This window comes from Tachypleus tridentatus, chromosome 3 (assembly GCF_004210375.1).
Source record: "Tachypleus tridentatus isolate NWPU-2018 chromosome 3, ASM421037v1, whole genome shotgun sequence".
Taxonomy (NCBI): Eukaryota; Metazoa; Arthropoda; class Merostomata; order Xiphosura; family Limulidae; genus Tachypleus; species Tachypleus tridentatus.
Window position 1 is genome coordinate 84,623,441 of NC_134827.1, and position 16,465 is coordinate 84,639,905.

The 16,465-nt window shown below is 32.8% G+C and overlaps 1 protein-coding gene across 1 annotated transcript; it reads right to left on the bottom strand.

The window, feature by feature from the left end:
* Positions 1-1,254: 1,254 nt before the first annotated feature.
* On the bottom strand, positions 1,255-11,254 carry LOC143247380 (dnaJ homolog subfamily C member 22-like). Its single transcript, XM_076495374.1, has 3 exons — positions 10,721-11,254; positions 3,342-3,805; positions 1,255-1,871 (listed from the first exon to the last, which is right to left on the bottom strand). Exons 1-3 carry the CDS (start codon positions 11,103-11,105, stop codon positions 1,644-1,646), a joined length of 1,077 nt encoding a protein of 358 aa, XP_076351489.1. The 5' UTR covers positions 11,106-11,254; the 3' UTR covers positions 1,255-1,643.
* Between the last annotated feature and the right edge of the window lie 5,211 nt (positions 11,255-16,465).

Consider the following 16,465-nt stretch of genomic DNA (forward strand, 5'->3'; position numbering starts at 1 on the left):
AATATGAGACACAGAACATTACATAACAACATTGTAGTTTGTCTGACAACATGCTCATATTTGATTGTTTCTGCACAAAATGAACAGTGCATATTTCAGCTCTGACTTGTAAAAATTAACATTCCCAAGAGAAGGTGTAACAAATACAACAGTACAGAGTTTGGATTGCTCTAAGAATTGAAATATTCACATACTCATATTTAAAAGGAAAAAAATACTATATACTATTAATTTTAAAATGCCTGTAGCATTAATGGAAACCTTTATCTGTTAAGTAAACAGTCTGAGTAACATATGTTAATATGTTACGGTGTTTTGGTAAGATGTTTTATGAAGTTCTAAGAAAAAGTAAACGAAAACACCAGTAAGTAATGTATAACATAAATCTTCAAACCTGCTATCAAAGTACGCTCCAAAGCTAATGAAAATATGGACTTTGTAACTCAATAGTACTACCTCAGATCCAAGGAAATAAGATATAATAAATTACAAAATTTTCCTTATGTAAATAATCATTATTATTCTATATTGGGTTTGGTTAACTTACTGTCTTGCCTAGAAAAAAAATTTATTTTAAACTACTATATATAAATAAAATACAACATTTTATGAGACTTTGAATACTATGTCCAAAAAATAATACTTAACTTTGTACACTTATCTTTCTATTAATGTTTCAACAACTATCATCCAAGTAGTTCTAAACTTAAATCTTTCATTATATTTTTCCTTCTACTCATTAGCACTAATCACTTAAACTGGTATCAAATTGTTTTGTTTCTTTTTCTTGGAAATTAAGTTTGAATGGTGCATGAAGGAAACTTGAAAGACAAACACACCAAGAAACTGGGTCCTCCCAAAGTGATTACTTGTTGTGCTTCAATTCTTTAAACCTGTAATTTGTTGCACATTTTGCTGGAATTATTTTTATGATTCTCTAAAAACTGTCACCATACTTTATAAAATTTCAATTTTCTTAATTTTTCAGACAATAACATGGTTCGGGTTAGTTTTCAATCAAAGAGACATACACATGGTTAGATGCTGTCACTGTTTGGTGGATAAAATCAGGATTTTTGGCAGGGTGCTGGCAGCATCCACTCAGATTTAAGGAATTAATTACGAAGGAGAATTTTCTCAAAAGAAAGTTCTAAAAGCAATGAACCATCATAAAACACAAACTTTGAATCCAAGTCTACCTTTTGTTTTACAAATAACCCATTACCAGTTACATATAAAACTACCTAATAGAAGTACAGATTTAGTTCATTTTATTCAAGGAGATTACAATTAGTTAACCAAATACTCCATCAGTTTCACAGTACTGTATTTTGAAAGAATAAAAAAAGTAGTAAAAGCTCTACTTTGACAGATTCACAGAATACATCACAAGTTAGTTTCTTCCAACAATACCAGAAATTTCCATTCTTATACAAAATAGACAGAATAATAACAGTCCTCAGACAAAACATATTCAACAAATCTAACTAACTGTAAACATTATATAAACAAAAGAATGACTGAAATGTTTTGTAGATATCAGATATTTAGACTAGTTAGAACAGTTTATCAGTAGATTCTTTGTATGATGTGGTCATACTGACACAGATATGTATTTTAATTGCTCCATTATAAATTCCTACTCAGTTTTGCATTGCCTCAGGATTATCTCGTTCCTTTTTGTTACGAGTCAGCCTCTTGGACTTGATCTGAGACAGTACTTCATAAGCTCTTTGGATCTCAATGAATTTCTCTTGTGCTACCTCCTTCTCCCTAGGATCTTTATGCCGATCAGGATGCCACTGTCTGGAGAGTTTCCTGTAATGAGCCGTGATCTCTTCCTGCGTAGCACTGGACTCCAGATTTAAAACCTTAAAATGAAAGGAAAATATTAGTCTTATGACTTTCAATGCAAGTTCATTTTGCTATAGTTTGAGCATTTAAAACAGTATCTTACCATGCAGCTCTGTACCATAGATATCTTACCATGCAGCTCTGTACCATAGGTAATGCAAGAAGCAAGTTTCTTGTGATGACAAGAAACCCACTTGAAATAAAAATGTATCTCAGGATGGCTGGTATGGGTATTAACTTTTTCACTAATAAAGCAGAGAACAATGTTTTGAACTTCTTAGGTTAACCTGAAGATGACTTAAGGTCAAAATGTTGTTCTCCACTTTATTAGTAAAAGTATACCCATTCCAGCCATTCTGAGATACAAGAAGCAAGTTTCTCATGATGACAAGAAACCCACTTAAAGTAAAAATGTATCTCAGGTCATCTTCAGGTTAACCTAAGAAGACTGAAACACTGTTCTTCACTTTATTAGAAAAGAGTTATTACCCATACTAGCCATTCTGAGATACAAGAAGTTTGTCCAGGACACAAACTCCAAGGGGGCACTAATTACCAGTTTGACTAACAAAGCGAACTCTTGGGTTTGGTTTAGAGGGTAATGGATTTATATGTCTCATAGAGCACCAACAGACATCTGTATGATTTACAAGAAACAAATCTTTTTATTATGTCACCCGAGATGTATATGGAGACTATGATAATTTACAGAACCAAAACCTGGCTTTTTGTACCTGTAGAAATCAAGCTTCCAAGACACAACTGAAAGCCATTATGGAGGATGTCACCATTGACCTTTAGTCAGTTATTCTGCATGTTTCCCATTTATTGTAACAACAGTATACAACCAATGCAACATGTGACATGCTGAATCACATCAGCTTGCAAATTTTATTTTATGGTTCATTGCATTACCACAAATGTTAGTTATGATAAGTTCCACCAACATAATAGGTTGTTGCTTCAGCAACCATCTTATTAATATGTTTGCTTTCTCTTTCCAGTAGCATGACTTGTGTCACAACCAAGAACTGGTTACAATACAAATCATATAGAAATTGCTTTGGCAACAGAATGTTTATTTATAAAGATACAAATGCATGTAATGTTCTTAATGTGTTCTTTTAACACATTCATAAAGCAGTACCAAGTATATAAATTTAAATGTTGGATGTCTATAAAAATTGGTTTAGACTCATTTGATCACTTTATGTATGAGATGAGGGTAGATAAGCACTGTTCATTTTACTAGCCTTAATATGAGCACTAAAAATACAGATGTCATAGTTGGTCTTAGTAAAGTGAAATGAATAAGCTATTATACTAAACATATTTTTTACATTGTTTGTACATTTCTTCAGTTATTTCTAGCCAAAAGTGAATATGACAACAAAAACTATCTAAATAATGTATTAATTTATCACACAAATAAAACAACAGGAATAAAATCTTAAAATGTGAAAATTCAATTTATTTGGAACTATTACCTTTAAAGCATTTCTCTCTCCTTGTGGATCAAATGCTTGAATTAATTGGTGCCATATTTCTTTCCAGCCATTATACTGAGCAAAGACATAAATATCTTTCATCACAGATTTAAATTCTTGCCACATAGGACTAGTGAAAAAATTCTTAGCCGCATCTCGACACTTTATTTCATCTCCGTTCTGATCTGTCACAGTGCAGTTGAAATATAGCCATGAACTCCAGAGAGAGATGTACAATGCTCCACAAAAAGAAAGGACCAACAGTCGTTTCCAGATGGTACGTCTAGGAAGAGGTTTTCTTCGCCATTTTTTAGAATACCAGTTAAAAAAACACTGAGAAGACAAAGACGTCCAGAAGACATTGTTTAGGCTCCAAAAGTATAATGGGTATGTCAAGTAGGCACCTAACAGTGGCCACCAGAAGGAGCCTTGTTCTCGTCCAATATTTCCCACAAGATGAATACCTGAAGGAGAAAGCATATATACACACACTCAAGTCATGTTTTCTACAAAAAAACAGCTGTTTCAGAATTTCTTATAACATCACTTTCTTTAAAACCAAAATACACAAATAAAATAACAATGAATGAAATGGACATCTCAGATTGATTATATTGTAAGATAAACAAAACAAAAACACATCAACAGTACTAAAGTAAAACATGAACTATAAACCAAGTTATTATACAGGAAATGGTTAACTGGACTGCGCTCTTCTTAACTACATTAAGTGTTGCATGTGCACTGTATATCCTGTTATGCTTTATAGCATATCAACATATTAAGAAAATAAATCAATTTAAAGATTTTTTTGTTTATTTTTAAAACCAAAGCACAGGAAATAAAAATAATGTAAATAATAAATTACCAATTACGTTCAAGCTAAAGAATATACTGCACCTTTTATCAACTAAATTATGGTGAAAAGTAAATCTTTATCTTTGTATATTTCAAACAAACTGATGAACAAGCATGAAACAATGTTTGGTAAGCTTCAACAGTTAGGTATAATTAGAACAGGAGTTAAAAAAAACAATTAATTTTACAGTAAGTGCACAAAGCAGAAAGTACTGATAAATAGCTGATATTAGTTGGGATCTTTCAAAAGCCTGTTTTGAAATCTTTTCGATGGACATATTTACAGTAACTGTGCACTGTGGTAAGTTTCCATATCTGATGATGATACTAAAATGTTGGAATTGAGATTTTGTTTTTTAAACTTTGAAGAACATGGACAATTTTAGTGAGTGGACAATAACTTGAAAAGGTTTAATACTGAGTAATGTAACGTTGGGTGTGAAACTCTGGAAAGAACTATCTTTTGGGTGAGAAGAAAACAAAAGCATTGTACAGAAGGTAAAACATTAGATGTGGTTACTGATAAAAGCTTCAAACTTTCCTTTAAAAATTTAGATGTCATAAGCAAGTTAACAGACTTCTTATATTTATCTATAGAAATTCTGAAAAATGTATACTGTACGTGAACTTTTTCATTAAACACTAAGAATCTGCTAAAGTCCTGATTAGATCAACTACACATTGGAGCATATTTAAGCAGTGAAATACAGTTTGAAGTACAAACTTAGAGTTAAATAACAGGCTAATAAATAAAAGACTAACAACTACTATTTTAGTTAGACCTGATAGTTAAGGTATCTAATTCACAATCTGAGGGTTGAAAGTTCAACTCCCCATAAATGAACATGCTTGACCTACATGGCTGCCAACTGGGTTGCAAATATACTGGCCAACCCAAAACTAGTTGAGATTATGGTCATAAAAAAAAAAAAGAAAAGAAAAAGAATAACAATTACTTTAGCCATACACTAAGGTATGTACATATTTTACTAAATTAGTTCTTTATGGATTTCAAATTAACAACATGTAAAAAAGTAGCATGCTAAAAATATATTCTGTCTGCTACACGCCAGTACCAAAGAGGATTTTTCTCAATATAAAAACTTGTCAGTTGGAGGTAATATATGTTGAATGTACATTTAAAATTCTATTTTATTTGTGCATTCAATGAAAAAAACATTTCTGTCTGTCCCTAAAGTCTAACAATGTACAGCTAAACACAAAACATTTCTTGATAATACCTAAAAGAATGCAAGTTAGTTAGGTCTAGGGTAGGATGGATCATCAAGTTGTAATTACTTTCAGAAAAAATGCTTTTAAAATGGCATAACTTGTTTTATCATCAATTACATGCATGTATCATTAGATCACCTCTGCAACTATAATATACAACTTTTTTGGCATTTCAAATGATCATATAATGATTTTTTTTAGATCCATGTAGACTTGCATTTGATTTATTTCATCTATGACCACATGTGCTTGTTTGTGATAAACTGTAAACGTGCATGCAAGTTGTACTATTAACAAAAACACCAATCAACAGACAAAGTCAATTACAACAACCAACAGAATTTTCAATCTAAAGCAAATCACAACAGATACCAAGCAGACAGCTTAAATGTTTAAAGATCTAACTGTCCTGTACAATTCATACATTTATATTTGAGTAACAATAACAATGGTTTCACATATACATTTTCTGTACACCTGCATGTGTCTAAGTGAGCAACAATGCCTACAGTGTATAATCAACATATATATATATATATATATATATACACGAGGTTCCTGTGATCTTGTGAAAACCACTCACATTTCAAACGATGACATCTGGTTGTTTTCCATTTGTTATCAACTTACACCTGCAACTTTCTCACATTACTAGCTCATACTCAATACAGATGCATAAGTTACATCTGATAAATTATCTAAACATTTGACTGAAACAAGTCTGTTATCGTCAGTGTACTGAAAAACTGGTATTTTTCTAAAGTTACACGTCCTGGAATTAAGTTTCTTTTAAATGTTCTAACCATTATTTGTTCTTCATCATTCTAAATGATTATTTGATATTTTCCATCTGTATTTATACAGAAATATTTCTTACTAAATAGTTTATTACCAAAAATTAAAAATGTTTAAGATGTAGCTACACTTTATCTACAATGTATCCTATAGATGTGTGTGTGTGTGTGTGTGTGTGTGCACACACACACATATTCACTACAATGTGACACCTATAGTTTAATAAAGTTTAAACTCAAAAATAATTACTTAGTTCCATGTGCAAGGGTGTGGGTCAAAGTAGAAAAGGCATGTCCTTTTGCAGAGTAGTACCCAAGACAGTATTATATTTTTGATACTAAAGTTATTAACTATTCATTTTACCCTACACTGCTGATTTAACATTTCATTGTAGAAGGAGGATAAATAGCAAATACAACATACAAAAATACTGAATAAAGCCTGAAAATATGTATTTCAGAGGTTTTATAGGTTAAAATAATACAATGACCAGAGACAACATGCTTACTAGAGGCACCATTAATCCTAACAAAAATCTAACTTATCGATTCAGACTAACATCCTTGGTTAAGATGCATCTTGACATCTGAATTTATGCAAACAACAGACTTGTATATTTCACTGAATGCTTGCAACATTTCAAATAGATACACACAATAAATATAGGTTTATGGTCAATATTCCTTCTCCAATATTGGGTTGTTCCAACAGATCAAGCCTATGCACACTGGATTGAAGAAAAGTAGAATGACAGATGCATGTGTAAAATTTGGAGTGGATTGTAGAAAGTCAGTTAATACACTCAGACTACACACGAGATTCAAAACTAAAATCACCAGTGGTATATAATGTTTTATAAAGTCATCACAGTTTTAACAGAAGCCTAATCAACAATACATACAGCTTCCTTAAGTCACTATTTCCCAAAATTCATCCTTCAATAATAATAATAATATAGAAAAACATAACCAAATACTTTCAAAGGTACTTTTTTAAAATAAACACTCTGCACAGCTATTAAACTTTTACAAACTGTCTTTATGTACTTTGAAATGAAATGGTAGCAAAAAAAAGATAGGACAGTAGAATAATCCAAATATATACTTTATTTTCTCAATACTAGAAAACATATATCTAAATCTTGATATCACTTCCTGTTTACTCATTTAAATTGTTTTGTTGAACTTAAAAAACATTACACACAAATTTGTGAAAAACCTGTAGTTTATGGTACAGTGTTGGATACAAAGAAAGGCATTTTCTGCAACATTTATGCTAAACACCTAGGCTGGAGTCTTATAATGTACAGGCATGGTCATAACTACTTCAGAACTGCTAACCAAGTGAAAGAAAACTAGTCAACACCAGAATCACTTAATAATATGCTACTTGTAACCAATTTTCAGGTATAAGATTCTCCACACAGCTGAAAGTAGCATACTGCATCTCAGTTCTTCAATTTTGTGATAGGGATTAATCTGATGGACTACATAAGCTATTTTCAGTCTACACTTTATACCATACACTGTAACAGAATGTAGAAATTAACCCTCTGGTCATAAAAATAACAAGACTGAATAATTAATACTGGTTGAAGCACCAAAGCCAAACAATATTTATCTCTGTTTTTAAAGAAGGTCGAAGATCAAACAGGTGAACAGAAAACGGCCAGGTGACTTACCAGTGATGTTACTTCTATATTTAAAGGGATTAAAATAGTTGCTCTGAAAATTACACAACAGTTAATATTTGTTACATTAGAATGTGAAGAATTCTAAGTACATCTGATAAAATAAACTTGGCAAAAATTCTACTGAAATACAACATATCTAGGTTATCTGTAGCTTTGGTTAGTGTAGCATAAATAACAAAGGCCTACAATGGTTTTATTGTCTTGAAATGTTTACATATTCTACAGTAATTCTTGTATGTTGAATCCAAAAAAATATCCATTTTTCTCCATCATGTACAGATTTTCCACAAGATGTCATATACACTTTTGCACAAGTGATTCATTAAAATACTGACAACCAATATTGGCCTAGTAGTTTTTGCTAATTGATTAATGGTATTACCTCATACCATTAATAAATTACATTCAACCAACTGAACAAGATGGATAAAAAAAACAACAAAAATACTTATGATATTAACTGTTGGGTCTTGACACCTGTGGTGCACACAGCAAAGATAGCCCATTATGCAGTTTTGCATTTAACAAGCAAACATAGTGGCAATATTTCAATTACTTTGATAGCTGAAAATAAAACAGAAAACAAGTGGAAATCTTAATTTTGATTATTTCATTTATATTGTGTGTAATGGCACTAATCAGTTTAGTGGAAATATACTTGAAGTAATTGGAAAATAATAATGAAAAAAATCAAAATAATAACATTTCTATTACCATATAGATGGAATTATGAAAAATGATAGTTGGAAACACAAGATGAATATTATAAACATTAACTGATTTAATCATGATATTGATTAATCAGTTACTTTAAACTGAGATAATAGCCTACCTCTTGTTGCCATACTAATTTTACCTTAGAAAATTACAGTGGAACCCCTCTAAAGCAGCCACCTTCTGAACCGAGACAAACTGGCCTGATTAGAGGGGTTTCACTGTACATAATTAGGGATTATGTAAACAATAAAAGGGACTGTGATTGAATGACTGCTTCCAAGGGGTGACCGAATCTGAAAGGTGGCCACTTAGAGGGGTTCCACTGTACATTAATTGAGGTTAAAAAGTTTAGTAAACTACATTTTTAAATGGTAGAATAAAATATAATAAAAAGCTGCTATTAGTGGAGTCCAATAAAGATGATCCCTTGTTACTATTAAAGTCCCTCAAGAATTAGTACTTGGGTCTTTGCTTTTTATTATTTAAATCACTGATTTTGATGGAGGTAAAAACGTAATCAGTAAATAAGACATTCACATATGATATTAAACTCTTGGATATTTCTAGTTGTATTGAGATGTCGAGGCAGGTACTTCATTCAGAGAAATATATTTGACAAATTACCTTAAATTACAGCAAGTACAAGATAACGCATTTAGGTTATCATAATTGGATTATACTTTTAGTAATGATGGGAACCCATCCAATACCATTAACAAGGTTCTCATATTATTTATGGATGCAAATGCATCACTCAAGCCATCTAGGTAGTTTGACTGCTACTGGTAATGCTATATTTAGGACATATTTAGAGAAATACTGATTAGGAGACAACAGTGGTAATTGTCTATCTATACATATCATTGAAAGATCCAATATACCCTTATTGCTGATATGTTAACACATCAAAAACCCGATCCTGAACCAAGCATTAAACTGTAAGATAAAAATTGAGTTGTTGGCATTCTTTAGGTTTATAATTTGTTTTATTTATTTATTTTAGTTTTTACATGACATGTTTATATCTAATTATACTGATAAGTTTGTTAGTGTGTTACAATGAATTCATTTAATTTAAATAACTTTTATCTTATATGAAGGCTCATCTCTTTATTATGATTTAAATGCATTTACCTCAAATTTAGTATGGGTCTTCTGTGACTAGACTTGTCAACAATGAAAGCTTACTTGTACAAAATCTTTACTCTCTTTAAAATTTTTAATTATAGTTTCCAAAGTGAATCAACAAGATAAGTCAATACCAGAGACTGCATACTTTTGAAAACCAGCACTTAGTTTGTAATTTATTAACAGTAACCCAACTAGGTATCACACCACAATTAGAAATTTTTCCATACTGTCTCCTTTGGTTGGCCTAATGTTCCTCACCTGTGACATGAATACAGAGTGACTGAAATCTGAATTTTCTTATAACATTAGCCACCCAATGCTTTCTTTATCCAGCCATTATCTTATGATCCAACATCTCCCCTCACACACCTACACTGTGGAGATCATTTTTTAATTATGAAGGTTTTTATGTAGCAAGATATTGATAAATGAACTATTCTAAGTGACTAACTAACCACTAAATAAAACAAGAAAGAATATACAAGTGTAATATAATAACATCCTGAAATAAATTCTTAGACAGGTGTGGAAAAGTGTTTACTTTACTTATTTTTAGAAATAATTTTTGTACTTCACACCAAGTGGATAGGGTGTTTGACTTTTAATTTCAGGGTCATAGATTTGAATCTCCATCCCACCAAACATGCTTGCCCTTTCAGCTGTGGTAGCATTATAATTTTATAATCAATTCCATTATTTGCCTGTAAACGAAGAGCCCAAGAGCTCACAGCAGTTGATGCTGATTAGTTGCCTTCCCTCTAGTTTTTCACTGCTAAATCAGGAGACAACTAGAGCAGTTAAACCTAGCATGGCTTTGTGCAAATTTCAAAGCAAAGGAAATTCACACTGTAGAACCTTATAAATAAATATACATAATATAAACAATTTAGACACGACTTACAAACTCGGGGGTTGGAAGTTTATGCATATAATAGGAAAGTCACATACTTACCAATGGCCACTGCCAGAGGAACAAGTGCTATAAAAAGCGTGTAAGACCAATCTGGAACATGTTCAGAAGGAATTGCTGCTAGAACGAGATAACCAAAGGCGTCTGAAACAATTAACTGACCACAATAACGTACAAAACTTGAAGGAGGTTTATTATGTTTTCTCATTTTTTTGGCGAGTTTCTCCATATAATCTGTCTCCTCGTTTGCATCTTTCACATATTCCGGTATTCTCCATAAATCTCGCAACCACCCTAGTCCAAAATAACCCCCAACAAACATCCACCATACTAGAGCTTGTCGATCACGTTCTAAATAAAAATGATGAAGCCCATAAAATCCACCAAAAGACCAAAGTACATATGCTACGTATACACTTTTTGCCATACCTAAACCAGACCACACAGATTTCTGATCTTTTCAATGACATACACTAACTAAGTGACGAGAACTCACGCAATACCTCACCATACTCATAGACTATATCAGAATTTAAACCCACGCCGGTAAATCCCTTACTAACGCCGCCAGAACATCTGTAAATCGACGTGTTAAAACTCTTTCCACTAGGTGACTTAAATCATAAAAGCTATTTATTTTTTATCTTTTATTAAACAAAGAGACTATGATCCAGCCAATACTAGGCTGTAAAAGTTAAGCTTTTATGTAAAATAAATATATTTAATCAAATCAAATACAAAAATTATAATATAAAAACATTTACATATATAATTACTTAAAACAGCAGGAATATAAATTGACGATGTTATTTGATTAAGGATAATTTATAATTTAAAAATGTTCTTTTTTATAACTATTATTATAATTGTTACAATTTATTTGTCTTTTGTTAAGCGCAAAGCTATACAGTGAGGTTTATCTGTTTCGTAAACATCACGAATGTCAAAATCCAACTTTTAACATTGTAAGTTTTCAGTCATAATGTTCAGCTGTGGGGGTGGGGCAACTGTTACAAACAAGCGCTACATTTTCACTGTTAATTTTACCTTATTTCATTTCACAAAACAAAAAGCGCAATGATGTTAAAAATGTAAAGAAAATACATCACGTAATTTTTAGTAAGCAATCAGAATACGAGGAGTCTATCTTTAATACAGAAAATGTAAAAAAATGCAAGACATACATGTTTATGTAGACCGCAATCGTATTTAATTTTATCCAGTTCTTTAATTTCATATTATGGTTTGAATCATAACCTCAAAAATCTTATAATCAGTCTAAAAGAACATTGCTGACTGTGCGGTATCGTTATCACACAGCCAATGGTTAACTCGTTTGTTAAATTCATAATTTATAATAAAAATTCGAAATCTTATTGTTTTATAATATATTAGAAAGCACCATGAATTATTTCAGAAGGTCAAATATCGTTATTGACCATGGTCATAAATCATCTATTGTCCTACTAGTATTAGCTAATAGAATATTTTTGTACCAAATATCTATAGTGCAAAAATAAGTAATGTTTTAAAAAAAATAAATGTGATATTTAAACTTTTGAATGGATGTTCAAAATAATTAATATTTTCCATCAGATGAAGTAAATATAAAAAACTTTCCCAAGATGGTAGTCTCTTTTATAGCAAAGGAACTGTTTCGAAGAATCTATGCCAGAGAAATTTAATAGGTGAGAGAAAATACTAAATGATATCTTTCCAGTTTCCAGCCCATTTTTTCGTAGGACTACTTCTCACTGGAAAAATGTTTAACAGCCTCACTTGTATCTCTTTCATAAACAATGGAAACTTCGTCCTTACAATTACCAAATACAGTTCAAAAGCAAACTTACACACTCGATCAGAATGAAAATGCTGGATTTTACCGTATTGTAGTAGTTATGGTCATGTAGCTTTTCAATAGAACTAATATATCTTGGCTATGAAACTTTTGTCTTATTATCCTATCATGTATGCAAACTAGTAAGTGGCATAAAAGTGTGTGCTCGGTCTTCCCAGCAGATCAGTGGTAAATTTATGAATATATAACGCTAAAGTCTGAGGTTCGACCCTCCTTGATGAACAGAGTCACATAAGTCATTGTGTAGCTTTCCGCTAAAACTAAATGATTATTTATTTTTTGTTGATTTTACATTCAACTAAAGCACAGATTTTTATTTATTTAAAAAAATAACAAATTTCAGCAGGTACTGCTAACTGAAATTTCACATACATTAAGACAATCTTCATAGTCACTTCTATTAGCAATGTTCTCCTAAACAAGAAAAACAAGTGTTTGTATCACTTTTGAAAGATAAAGTCTGTTCAGTTGTGCTTCATTTTCTCTTTGTTTTTCAGCTTGTACTAGTACAGATTTCTGACGAATTTCTGCTGCTATGAATGGATCCATGACATCACTGAATTTTGATGGCTTACACGTTTAGCGTGTTTTTGCAATCTTTTTGGTTTTGGCCATTTAATAAATGTGAATATCTCACAAGATTTGGAGCAAACTTCACACAAGGGTAACAAGTTGCATAATCAGAATCCTGATAATAAGATACCCAAGAGAATTTTTTATACCACTAAACATGAAATGATCGGCGAATTCCGTGGATAATCTGAGATGGGAATTTAGAAAGTTGTGGTTGTTGTGGACCAGCAAATTCAAATCCACTAACTTATTCTGCCGCTGCTCTTTCTGAATAGTTTCATTTTGACCATCTTCTGAATCGTGAATGGACGAATCAGAATTTACTATGAGAGGTTCCATCTCTTCCAAAAAGAGTTTCTTCCTGAAAATCATGTGCCTCTTTTGAAACAGTGTTTTTGACTTTTGTCAAAATTGGGTAAGGAAACTGATTTATTGAGAGTTTGAATTAGTCTCTACTACTATTAACTGTTCATAAGTTTTGATTTCCCTCGTGATTGATGATGTAGATGGAGCGGAACAAAATACTTTGGTATCTTCTATTGCGATTCTGATACGATTTCAGATAACTTTAAACTTCTACTGGTCTTCAACATATCATGTAATTCGAGGGTCGTGGATTCGAATCCCTGTCACATCAAACACGCTCGCTCTTTCAGCCGTGGGAACGTTATAATGTGACGGTCAATCTCACTATTCGTTAGTAAAATAGTAGCTCAAGTTTGGCGGTGGGTGGTGATGACTAGCAGCCTTCCCTCTAGTTTTACACTGCAAAATTAGGGACGACTAGCGCAGATAATCCTCGTGTAGCTTTGCGCGAAATTCAAAGAAAACCAAAACAAACCTTCTCTCCCTTTTTTTTTTCCTTTTTTCTTCAAGCCCCCCGCTGGTACAGCGGCAAGTCCACGGATTCACAACACTAAAATCAGGGGTTCGATTCCCCTCTATGTACTCAGCAGATAGCCTAATGTGGCTTTGCTGTAAGAAAATAGACTCTCTTTTTTTCTTTATTGTCCTTCCGAGAGCGCATGTTTTTTTCCGAAGTGGTTGACTCCGACCCCCTTACCCTACGGGAATTTCTCTAGTAATGGTGCACTCCACTTCTGTTTAAACCTCGATTATTGTTATTTATTTATTTATTTTATGCAAAACAACTGGAGGGCTATCTGAGCTAGTTGTCGTTACGCTAATAGCAGTGAAAGACTAGACGGAAGGCAGCTATCACCACTACTAACCCACAACTCTAGGGCTATTTGTTTACCAACGAATAGTTGAATTAACTGTTATTTTATAGCGCTCCCATGGCTGAAAGGGTGTGCATGTTTGATAGGCTGGGGGTTTGAAGCCGCGACTCGCAGATTGCGAGCCAAGTACAACAACCACCTGGCTATGCCAGGCTGATTATTGTTTGTCCGGATAAAAAATGTTTGTTTCCAATCTTTTCTCGCTTTAAAATAATTCTGATCCGGCATGGCCAGGCGGTTAAGGCATTCGACTTGTAATTTGAGGGTCGCGGGTTCGAATCCCCGTCACACTAGACATGCTCCCCCTTTTAGCCGTGGGGGCGTTATAATATGACAGTCAATCCCATTATTCATTGGTAAAAGAGTAGCCCAAGAGTTGGCGGTGGGTGGTGATGACTTAGCTGCCTTGCCTCTAGTCTTACACTGCAAATTTAGGGACGGCTAGCGCAGATAGCCCTCATGTAGATTTGTGCGAAATTCAAAACAAACAATAAACTAAGTCTAGGTAGGGAAATTTAGATTTTTGCTTTGCGAAGTGTTTTCTGATAAGCTTGATGTTATTCTGTATTTTTCACTTCATTACTCATAGGTGTTGTTTGTTTGTTTTGGAATTTTGCACAAAGCTACTCGAGGGCTATCTGTGCTAGCCGTCCCTAATTTATCAGTGTGTAAGACTAGAGGGAAGGCATCTAGTCATCACCACCCACCGCCAACTCTTGAACCAACGAATAGTGGGATTGACTGTAACATTATAACGCCCCCACGGCTGGGAGGGCGAGCGTGTTTGGCGCGACGCGGATGCGAACCCGCGACCCTCAGATTACTAGTCGCACGCCTTAACGCGCTTGGCCATGCCGGACCACACTCATAGGTATATCAGTGAACCTGGAAATGCCATACTAAAAATACAAGAAAAAAAATAAAACGTCTTGTTTAAACTTTCTGGTTTGATATAACAAATTTCTCAGGCTCAACTGCAACCATACTTCAACCCTTGTATTATGTATTTCTATCTGTAGTTTCTATAAATAATTGACAAAAACAATGAAACATAATATCGTACTGAAAATTCTTACATTTGATTTTTGATTTTTCCTTTCGAGTCAAACGTGAAAAGCCCATGTTAATCAGAAGAATACAAATTTGGCAAAACATTTCCTTTTAAAGTATTTTAGATATTTTCTTCAAGAGTGTTATTTTAACGCCATTATACAAACTTCTTGAAAGTAAGCAGTTAGTAAAGCTTAAAATATTACTAGTTCTCAATTAATAAAGTTTCACTTCACTTACTGACTTTCAATGAAAGATATTTACCTGTAAAGCAGTTCAAAATATTTAGGGAAGCAGAAGCTATGGCTATTTTAAACTATTGGAGCGTAATTTTTGCTTGTCCTCCAAATAGTGATAAGATTTTTATCTTTGTCTTGGTACTGCCACTCATTGAATGAAGTTAGTTGCCTATAATTTAGCTTAGGCATTTAAACTGAGGGATGTAACTAGTGGATAACCCGTCACCTTTACTTATATAGTTTTATATGTTGAACGAGTGAATTATAGTTCTGCGAAAAGTAGAAAGACTGTTCAGATTATTGCAAGAACAGTGGACTGCATGTGCACGATGGCTGCGAAGCATACAAATATTCCCCCATGTATCATTACAGATGCAGTTTAATGCAACTTTGCCTGTCTGTTGCACTATTAGAATTAATACATGAAACGTGCTTTTGTTCGTGCCTGAATTTGCCCAAGTTATTGTCCGTTCAAGATTCTGTGTAATTGTGAATGTTTGGCTTATAATCTTCCAGTTAAAGTTATCATTGCTATGGTAATATAGCTTAGAATAATGCTGTGTAGCCAAGTAATCGGGTCAGTGCAACCTCAACACATACGAAGGCAAAATAATAGCTTTAATTACACTGTATTTTGTTCCTAGATAGTATGAGTTATTTCTTAATTGCCTATGTTGTAAAAGTACAGAAAATGGCCATAATTCCCTTCAAACTTTGCTTTTGAGACATGAATAATGAAATTTAGAAATTAGCCTATTTTCTATGTAAAAACGGGCAAATTTGCATATTTTCATTTACATAAGGTCTAAATAAAACGACATACAAA

Coding starts and splice junctions, on each gene's coding strand:
- LOC143247380 (XM_076495374.1), bottom strand. CDS start 11,105: ATGGCAAAAAGTGTATACGTAGCATATGTACTTTGGTCTTTTGGTGGA. Junction 3,806..10,720: donor TCCTCTGGCAGTGGCCATTG/GTAAGTATGTGA, acceptor TTTCTCCTTCAG/GTATTCATCTTGTGGGAAAT. Junction 1,872..3,341: donor GAGAGAGAAATGCTTTAAAG/GTAATAGTTCCA, acceptor TTTCATTTTAAG/GTTTTAAATCTGGAGTCCAG.